The 10,157-nt window shown below is 49.4% G+C and overlaps 2 protein-coding genes across 2 annotated transcripts in view; both read right to left on the bottom strand.

Annotated features, from left to right (window-relative positions):
• Window positions 1-91: 91 nt before the first annotated feature.
• On the bottom strand, window positions 92-1,974 carry UBAP1L (ubiquitin associated protein 1-like; the record flags this gene model as incomplete). The annotated part of the gene is made up of 3 exons (XM_010147935.1): window positions 1,843-1,974; window positions 430-504; window positions 92-386 (listed from the first exon to the last, which is right to left on the bottom strand). Coding segments are annotated over exons 1-3 (502 nt in total), but the record flags the coding sequence as incomplete, so codon positions are not given.
• A 4,081-nt stretch (window positions 1,975-6,055) lies between these two features.
• The window catches only part of PDCD7 (programmed cell death 7), a gene marked incomplete at its 5' end in the record, with an annotated part of 4,426 nt that continues 324 nt past the window's right edge, over window positions 6,056-10,157 (bottom strand). Inside the window, 4 exons of the mRNA XM_010147934.1 lie at window positions 6,056-6,228; window positions 6,599-6,686; window positions 7,299-7,535; window positions 9,186-9,324. Coding sequence (XP_010146236.1) covers window positions 6,111-6,228; window positions 6,599-6,686; window positions 7,299-7,535; window positions 9,186-9,324 — 582 coding nt within the window. The remainder of the gene's footprint in view (window positions 6,229-6,598; window positions 6,687-7,298; window positions 7,536-9,185; window positions 9,325-10,157) is intronic.

Raw genomic sequence — 10,157 nt, 5'->3', positions numbered from 1 at the left:
GCTGGGTTGTGTCCACCATTCTCCGAGGGCTCCAGCATGCCGGGCGATGTCTTTGGTCGGGTTTGGTAAAAGTCGGAACGCAGAGCCACACCTCTCCCAGTGTTTCTCCTCCGGGAAACCTTCTCATCCTTGTTGTTCTCTTCCCAAGAGGTCGAGGAGTACTCATCGTCCTCCGAATACTCGTCCTCTTCCGAGTGCCAGGTCTCGCTCTCGGTGTCGGACAAGGCAGCTCTGCCCTTGGCGTGCCCGTAGCCACCGTCAGCAGCGCTCAGGCTGATGCAGCGCCGCACCGCCCCATCCCGTGCTCTCCCACTGTAGCCGTCACTGGAGTCCACCAGCAGCAGCCAGCACGGCGGAGCCGTGGGGACGACTTCGGAGGGGACCCGCTGCCGGGAGGGTTGGAGCCGTGGGGACGACTTCGGAGGTGACCCGCTGCCGGGAGGTTTGCTGCTGAGAGGCCACCTCGACCCAGTACAGCACTTTTCTTTCCAGTGAGAAGTCGTGCTGCAGAAGGGCGAGAAGCAGCTGGTGAGGGCACCTGACACCGCACCACACAGCGCAGAGCAACCACACGCTTCCTCTTAAGGACATCCTTCCCATATCAGCTCCCTTTTCCCTGAGCATCAGGGCTGGCTACAGCCACTGGGGCTGTAGGATTGGGCAATGCCAGCCTCATCCCTATAGGAAATCTCCAAATTTATACTGGAAAAAAAAATCTGTCTACGAAGTTATTACTATTCTGAGTGGTACCTACAATTCTTTTGATAGGTGTGTTATGCTCAGAGGTGGTTTTGTGTCACTTTGGCTGCTGTGGAAGGGGAGAGGGGGCAAGCAGATGTGGGCACCCCAATTTCAGGCAGGCTACAGGCTGCCCCAGGCTGGTGGCAGAGCTCGTTTGTGGCCCTCGTTAGTGGAACAAGGCAGAGCCACCTCGGGCATGGGGGCCCAGAGCCACCAAGGGGGGAGATGCCACCTTGGACAGAGGCAGGACTGGCCACGGGAGTCTCCGAACTGGCTGCTTCCAGAACAGAGTCGTCATTTCCACACAGTCTGGCTTAAAATATAAGCGTGTTTGAGACTGAAATCTGAGGGTTTTCCTGGAATAAGCCTTGCCTGCCCCAGAGCTCTCCAAACAAGGTCTCCTCCAGACGGGCAGGCGAGCACATTCACAGCCCAGGAATGCTGTTTTTACTGCTCCCCGCCACGTGTCAGCTGTGGACCCAAACCAGCCTCCCTGAGGAAAACACCACCACGTGCCTCCAGGAAGATCAGCCTGGACCACCAGCACGATCACTCGGCCTCCGCAGGGAGCACCCACGTGCCCCTGACCAGGGCAGAACTCGGGCTGGGGGCTTTCTGGGATAAGACGGGGTGGTGGACCACCTCTGCTGGTCCATGGGGAGGCAGACCATCACCTGCCTTTACACGGGCAGCAAAAAACGTGCGCAGTAAAATTTCCTTTGGAGAAATTGCTTAAAATGATCAGCATGGAGACTCTTCATGTTACACACACCCCACGGATTTGGGATGTGTCACTTCTAGGGGGAAGGGATAAGGGAGGCTGAGCTAGTGACATGCCAATGTGGGGTTTACGGCTGGTTCACCCATCACCGGGGGGAGCAGAGGCTGTTTGGGCCGGCCCAGATCGCCTTCCCCCCGTGAAGTGCGCTCACCCCACCTACGGGTGAGACTACTTAAAGCTGAACACGCAAAGTATTTCTGAAATCGTCTTTGCTGGGATTTCACAACCTTCTTTCAGAAGAAAAGGCGAACACCGCTGACACCCCTTCGAGCATCCCCCCGAGGCGAATCCAGGCGCGGGTGCGAGCAGAGGCGACTCACCATGGTGCTCATGAGGATGTCGGCACAGTCAGGGAGGTCGATGGCTGGGGCGGTGATTAAAGTGTTTTCTTCCGCCGCGTCCCCGTCGAGGCTCCTGGCCGTCCGGAAGGGAACTTCATCCAGGTAGCTCATGGCCGCTGCGCGACTTCTTGCTGCTGGAGAAAGGGATGAAACGAAACTGTAAAAGGCAGGACTAGCACCTTTTAATTTGGGTGGAAGGACAGAAAGATGAGCATCAAGTGACGCCGCTAAAAGGAACGCAGCCCTTAGAGATGCAGCCAGCCAAGTAATAACCACCGTGTGCAATGCCCAGATTTGCAAAATTTTGATCACTGATACGGGGAAGGTTTGTCTGAACTAACCTTTGCTGTTCTGAGCTTGAGCCAGCAGGACCTAACCAAGCCTACAGCTTCATCTGGCAGAAACCCTCGGCATTTTTCTCCTCCACTTCCACCTCCATGCATGCCACCCTGCTCCCCATCCCTCCTCCTGACCTCCCTTTCCCTCCGCTGCCCACCGCACAGTCCCTTTCCCAAGCTGGGGACAGACCAGCACTTCTTCCAGTTACAGAGACAGGAACTGCTGTCGAGGACACCTCCTCTCTCTGCGTGACCCGAGAGCACCCATGGTCACGGAGTTCATGCACGCAGCCACGTGCTGCTAAGCCATCACCCGGAGCAGCCCAGGGAAGCTGGGATGAGGGCAGCTCCTCCTGTGCCACAGCAGTTTAGCAAGAGCCACACAGGGAGGCTGGTGAGTCAGGCAAGCTTCGGTGTTAGAGGGACGTCCAACGAGCCACTTTAAGGCCAGATTAGCTTTAAGAACCATCGAGTCATTTTAAGTGCAGTGATGTTAGAGCAGGAATAGCAGGAGAGAAAAACTTCTGATGAACTGGGAATGGTGGCATGGAAAATATTACTGCAGTAGCACAGCCATCAGCTCTGGTCTGTATGAACGTCTTAATTTAGTAAAAAGCTGCTATTGCTGCACGAAATCCTGAGTCCCCAGCTTCCCAGTAACGACAGCGGGCAAAATAATTTTCTTTATATATTGCCAACTGCCTAGAACTGGTGGTGAGTCTTACACCAAGCTCTGCAGCCAGTGCCTGAGCACCCCAGAGCAGTAAATACTTGGTGTGACATTCCTAACTGCTTGTACAAAATTTTTATTTTCCTTGAAAAAGAAACGGCTTCTATGACAATGAGGATAAACACCAAAAGAAAACAAGCAGATGAATGTATGCAAGGAAGAAAAAGCTGCCTGTTTAATGCAAAAATAAGGGTCTTAAATGGGAAATGGCATTCAAGGTAGTTTTTTAAGTTAGCAAAGGACTAACAAACCGCTTCCACACCACAAATACAATCGCTCGGCGCAACTCAGTTGCCCTTATCGGAGCTACAAGAGTTGCTGCTCACCAGCTTACTCCGGGAGCCTTTAATACCCGGGGCTGGAGCGCAGGCAGAGCCCCCGGGCAGCTCGGCGGCTCCCGCACATGTACCGCTGCGAACACGTGACACAGGCAACGTGTCGGCAGCCCGCACGGAGCCCGGCCATCTGCTCCCCAGCCTAAGAGGGCTCAGCCGAGTTACAATCCACGTCAGCGCTGACAGAGAACACGTGATAACACACCTGTAAGTGAAGCCGCTGTCCCCAACCCCTCCAGCTCCTGCCTGCAAGAGGGACGGACCCTCCGGGCGGCTTATGCTGTAAGTCAGCAATTCCCAAAAGCTGTGCGGCATGGAAGTGCGAAGGAAGGGAGAATCTCGTCCTCCGTAACAGCTTTACTTGGGTTTAAATGTCACTGTAAGGGGTGGAGATGGGTTGGGAATGTGTCTGAAGCCACCATGAAAAAATAGGGAGAGATCACGGTACTGTATCTCACCGTTTCACTGCACAAATCCTGCACAGAAAGGCTCCCACAGGTTCATTCCCAAACCCACTATTTAGGAAAAAAAAGTACATTGGGGTGATAAAAACAAAAAAGCTACTGGACAAGACTAGAAGAGGGTCAGTGGTAACCACCTACTTACACCAGAAAGCAACTCCTACAAGGGTTGTGTCCTCACCTGCTTCACACCAGCCCTGCCGACGCTCCCGTCAGGCATGGGCCGGCAAACAAATAAATGGGATCGGGAAGAGGATCTGCCTAAAAGCACGAAAAACCCAAATGGCACTGGGACCTGGGAAGGAAGAGGATGCAAATGAGTCTCAGAAACTCACGGCCAATGACTTCTCTTCTGCGATACAGTAATTTTTTAAAACTTAATAGTAGGAAAAACTGTACTTGGACAAATTTGCCTCTTAAATCCAAACACACAAGGGTTTTTTAAGAATTAATACCCTGTCTCCACGTATTCTGAGACACGCTTCTTCCATCTGTGGCTTCAACAACCTCCTCACCGAAAACATGAAACACTTTCACACAGATGCCATTAGGCAAAAGCAAATACACAGAACAAACCACAGAAAGCTGGAAACTGAAATATTCCTAAACGTACGTCATCCGCTGCCACTCCCAAGTCCCGTTTTTATTGACAAGATGAAGTTATCCTTACCGTCCGCTGAAATCATGGAGCTCTTCTTGCAGGGCTGGGAGAGCAGGTTTGTTTTTCTACTGTTCGGTTCCTTAAATTCCTGCAGCACCAGACAAGCATCTGACTTGGAGGGTTTTAAGATTACCGTAGCTTAAGCGGTGAGCTGGTCTCACCAGACATGCTGATGGGATAAGGAGCCGGACTATTTAAGCAGAGCACCCTCCCGCCACTAAGCTTCCTGAACCCAAAGTGGTGTTTCTGCAATTGTTCTTAGGCTGTTTGCATTTCTGCTTTTTCGTCAGGTAAGACTCCCCAGGATCTGACCCAGCCGTAGGTCTTGGAGTAACGAGACGCTAGAAGCGACGGGAAGACGTACGGATTGCAAACCAGAACCTCAGCTTCCAGGTGACGGTGCAGTGATCAGTATTTTGGGGTGCTATAGGTAGGCAATATTCACAGGAGCAAGCACTGCAAACTTCTGCACCCAGATTAACTCTAACAGAAACTACTAGGCCCTGTGCTCTTACTAACAGAAATCAACTACTAACATTATACACGTGCCCAAGCGTTGAATTTAGGCAATTACATGTTGCCTCCTCCCTGAATTACACAATGTCCCCACGCTGGGGACGTAAGGAACTGGGGACATTAAACCCATCCCCACACGTTAGGGCTAAGCAAGAGTAACGACTGCAGCTCTGGGAAGATGCCACGACGATCGGCAGAGACCAGCAAAGCCCCAAAACCATACGGCCCACGGCTGTTCCCAGCAAGCTGTCCCGAACATGGAAAGGTTTGAAATCAGATGCCGCCGCCACCGTGTAGAAGGAAGAAGTTCCTTCACACAAATCTTTTCCCAGCACTTCCCTCCACATTGGAGTCGTATTTGATGTGAAGAACTAAGACAAATCTCTCCCTCGGAGTAAAAACGCTTCAAACTAACAAAAAAAAAATCCATTTTTCTCTATTTACAATAAATAACTTAGAAAATAGAGCTGTGGTTTTGAATCAGATAGTGTATCACTAATTGTCCCTATACCAAAATAGCTATAGAGGCAATATATATACAGTAGGTTAGACTTCAGATTTTATTGTTTTCCAGCAGGCTTATCCATCAGATCTCTATATATTCACACGGCTCTCTGACCTACTTCACCACATCTGGGAATTTTTTCCATGTTGTGGTACCAGTTTTAGTCCACAAAAGTAAAACGTCAACAGCGGCTTTAATCAGCCTTGAAAAACCCTGTCTTGTTTGTACTTCAGAATCTGTTTAAACTTGTAGTAGGTCCGTCTCCACGCACAAAAATACAGGAACTATTTTGACAGCGATGCTTGACATGCTTCATTTAAGAAGAAAAACATGTTTACTAATGATCTTATTTTTTTTAAACTTCTTTATTTCTGGAAATGTCATCATCTGGATTTTGGCTCATAAAGATAAAAGCCACTAAAAATAGGATGTTAATACTGGCACAAATTCCCTCATCAGCGATGTTTTTTTATTAAGACTGAGATTTGTTAACCAAAACTCGCAGCAGGATTGTAATTCCATACCAGGAGAGGCCTGGCAGCTGTGGGCTTGCTCCGGTATTTCCCTGCAAACCAGTTCTGGCACTTCTCTTCAATCCAGGACCGAAGCGGAGGACAAGACTTCCTCTCCGAACCCCCTCGTATTTACTCACACGACTGTAACAGAACGTGCCTCCAGCGTGAAAATAACTGATCACTGCACTATCTGACAGCAGTGGCCCAGGTGTCACTTGTGGGGAGACTCGGGAGAACCCATCCTGGAGGGATGCAGCTTCCTTCAGGGTGATCAGCCGGCACCAAGTACTGATCCCATTCGTGCCTTTAACAGAGAAAGCAGCGTTTGAGAGGAGAGCTGGTGGGAGTTGGGTCATAAGAGTTATTACGTACCCCCAGCGGCATTTTTCCATGCCGATCAGTGCACAAAACACTATAAATTGTACTCTGGGACTTATTTTACAAAACACAACTGTGAAAATTACAAGTATTATTCTACTAAATGGCATGGATATGCACAGAAGGGAACGGCCTCACAGGGGCATCTGCTGGATACAACTCTATCAAGCCAGAAGCTTGACCCTTAGCTGAAAAAAACCAGGACAATTCACTGCAAAACCATACTGGAAGAACCACAAGAGACCCTAATTTTCCAATCTCGATATGCAATACAATAAAGATTTTTTTTTCTTTACCTGATCTGGATTAGAGCTGCTACAGAATGCTCAGCTTGTAAGTAGTATTCCCTGAAGGGCTGCAGGAGGTGGGCTAGAGGAAACTCATCTGTTCAAACACAGACACAGAAATCGTTCAGTACACCAGGAAGACCTTTGATCCTACTAAGTCTCAGAAGCCCCAACTTTGCCAACTCATTTGCTGCTCCCCAGCCCTAACCTGAAATCACCTCCCTGCGTAATATACTAAGGACTATTTACGTTTTACATGTCTCCTCATCCCTACCAGAGCTGTCAGAGGCAAGTCAAGACGAGCAAAACTTTTCCTGCCTCCATCCTCTAAAGAAAGGGAACATACAGACGGTGAATCTTTACAGATTACCCGAGTCACACTTATCAGATCTCCAGACTAAAGCACCTGCTGGCTGCTGGAAGTCTCTGGTCTGTTTATTCTCACTTCAGCTTAATCTACCACCTCTTCTTGCAAAGCATTATGAAATCGCTTTGAGAGCCGCTGCAGACTACACTGAAGAGCTAAACAGTTCTTACACCACATGTGTGAACAGCACACTATGTTTATCCCATCTTTTCCCCAGACCATAAATCATCCCAGTGGATGATTCTTTCTCACCTATTTCTGTGCCTGCATTTTAAACCCAGTGTCTATGACATGGGGGTGTGGTGTGGAAAAATACTGCTAAGTATGGCAAGCAGAATTTACCTGGATCCCCAAAGAGCTTAGAATCAATTTCCAGTTTCTGCTGTAGTAGTCTTTCCCTTTCCTTCTTCTGTTTCTTCTCCATTTCCCTCTTCCTCTCCTCCTCCTGTTCTCCCTCCAGCATAACTCTTAATGCTCTCTCCTCAGCTTCATACAGCTCTGTGCGATTTTTGAGCAATGTTTTGAGACTCTCCACTTGATTTTCAAATGCTTCGTCTGCTGAGGGGGGTGGACAAACACCTAAACAAAAAGAGAATTCATTTAAAATTTTCGAATTCAGAAGGGGCTCTGTTATTGGAGTGGAGCTGGCAAAACCTCAGAGGAATGAGGCTGACCTTGCTAACAACTATCTTACTGGATCTTCTATACAAAAGAGCTTGGAAAACTAGGAACACAACTACTGTATTCAGCATTTCATAGAATCACAGAATGACAGAAAGATTTGGGTTAGAAGGGACCTTAAAGCCCATCCAGTCCTACTCCCTGCCATGGGCAGGGACACCTTCCACTAGATCAGGTTGCTCCAAGCCTCATCCAGCCTGGCCTTGGACACTTCCAGGGATGGGGCATCCACAGCTTCTCTGGGCAACCTGTCCCAGGGCTTCACCACGCTCTGCGGGAAGAACTTCTTCCTGATGTCCCATCTCAATCTCTCTCTTTCTGTTTAAACCCGTTAACCCTTGTCCCGTCACTCCCTGCCCTTGGAAAAAGTCCCCTTCAGCTTTCTTGTAGCCCCCCCTACAGGCACTGGAAGGGGCTCTAAGGTGTCCCTGGAGCCTTCTCTTCTCCAGGCTGAACCCCTCCAACTCTCCCAGCCTGTCCCCATGGCAGAGGGGCTCCAGCACTCAGAGCATCTCCGTGGCCTCCTCTGGACTCGCTCCAACAGCTCCATGTCCTTCTGCTGTTGAGGGCTCCAGAGCTGGACACAGAACTGGGGGGGAAGGTGCCTCACCAGAGCAGAGCAGAGGGGAAGAATCCCCTCCCTCAACCTGCTGGCCACACTGCTCTGGATCCAGCCCAGGATCTGGCTGGCTTTCTGGGCTGCCAGCGCACACTACTGGCTCATGTCCAGCTTTTCATCCTGCAGTATCCCCAGGTCCGTCTCCTCAGGGCTGCTCTTGATCCATTCTCTGCCCAGCCTGCACTCGTTCTGGGACTGTCCCGACCCATGTGCAGGACCTTGCACCCGGCCGAGGGTGCACTCAATCCACTGTCCATGTGACTGACAAAGATGCTGAACAGCTATAGCTATTCTTGTGAAACAATGTAACTAAAATCACTACTAAAGAAACAGCTTTTTCAAGCTGCACCTTGCTAGTCGGCACAGGACACACACATAATCTTGTTTTGTCTGTGTGCAATTTAAAAGTTTAGTAAAAAAATCTCGTAATTAACCTTTCCTGCCAGCAGCTTCTTTCCTCAGTTTCCGAAGCTTTTCTAAAGCGTGCAGGATGTCCACCATCCTCTTGGTGTCTGCTTGTTTCTTCCTTACTTCAGATAAGACGCTGTCTGCAGCAGCCTTAAGTTCTCGTTGGGCTGCCAGCACACACTGCCGGCTCATGTTCAGCTTTTCATCCACCAGTACCCCCAAGTCCTTCTCCTCAGGGCTGCTCTTGATCCATTCTCTGCCCAGCCTGCACTCGTTCTGGGACTGTCCCGACCCATGTGCAGGACCTTGCACCCTGCCGAGGGTGCACTCAATCCACTGTCCATGTGACTGACAAAGATGCTGAACAGCTATAGCTATTCTTGTGAAACAATGTAACTAAAATCACTACTAAAGAAACAGCTTTTTCAAGCTGCACCTTGCTAGTCGGCACAGGACACACACATAATCTTGTTTTGTCTGTGTGCAATTTAAAAGTTTAGTAAAAAAATCTCGTAATTAACCTTTCCTGCCAGCAGCTTCTTTCCTCAGTTTCCGAAGCTTTTCTAAAGCGTGCAGGATGTCCACCATCCTCTTGGTGTCTGCTTGTTTCTTCCTTACTTCAGATAAGACGCTGTCTGCAGCAGCCTTAAGTTCTCGTTCCTATGAAAGAAAGAAAAAAGAGACAGGACATGTGAAATATCCCATGTAGACAAGAAAGAAATGGTACTTTCAAAATATTAGGGAAGCACTGGAGACTGGAGATCAAACCAACTGTCTGCTAGCAGTCATAGGAAGTAAGTCAACCATCCAACCTTGCCTTTTTATAACAAAGCTAAAACACAACAGACTTCAGGAAACAAACAAACAAAAAAAAGGTGGCTGAGCAACTCATAAATTTGGGCCAAATGGCTAATGAATTCATAAAGCCTGACAACCGTTAACCACAGCAAGTCAGAAAAAACATTAAAAAACACAAACCATCCCGATTCTAAAGCTCAGCAATTAAAGACCATTGATATGCCACAAAACGTTTCCCAGCAGCTGCTCTGTGCCACCCCAGCAGCAGGCCTAGCACCTGCAGAAGGGAGCTCTTTGGCTGATAGCCAACACAAGGGTGCCTACGCCACTTCCCAGCAAGCTTCATTTTGGGTGGGTTTGGTCGGGTTTTTTGGCTTTGGAGCTGGTTTACTTCCCGGTGAGACTAAAAAACTTGCAAACAAGCAGCTTTACAAGGACGCAGCCTGTAGGCAAGGCTTACAGTAACTGAAATGGCACTGAATGCTGTGAGCAGCACGGGGCAGGCTGAGAGCTCAGGACCAGAGTTCAGAAATCACTTAAAGCCCAACTGTCAAGGCCTAGGACATGAGCGTGGCAACGCTGAGATGCCACCACGGCTTTTAAGGAAGGAGAAGGGCTGCAGGCCTTGGAAACCACGTGTCTCCAAGCAAGCTGAACCCGTACAGCACCCAGGCTGTACCTACTGAACCGCAGGG

Source organism: Eurypyga helias, unplaced genomic scaffold (genome assembly GCF_000690775.1).
Source record: "Eurypyga helias isolate BGI_N326 unplaced genomic scaffold, ASM69077v1 scaffold41112, whole genome shotgun sequence".
NCBI lineage: Eukaryota > Metazoa > Chordata > Aves > Eurypygiformes > Eurypygidae > Eurypyga > Eurypyga helias.
Note: the sequence above shows the minus strand (reverse complement) of the source record. Positions and strands in the feature narration are given on the sequence as shown.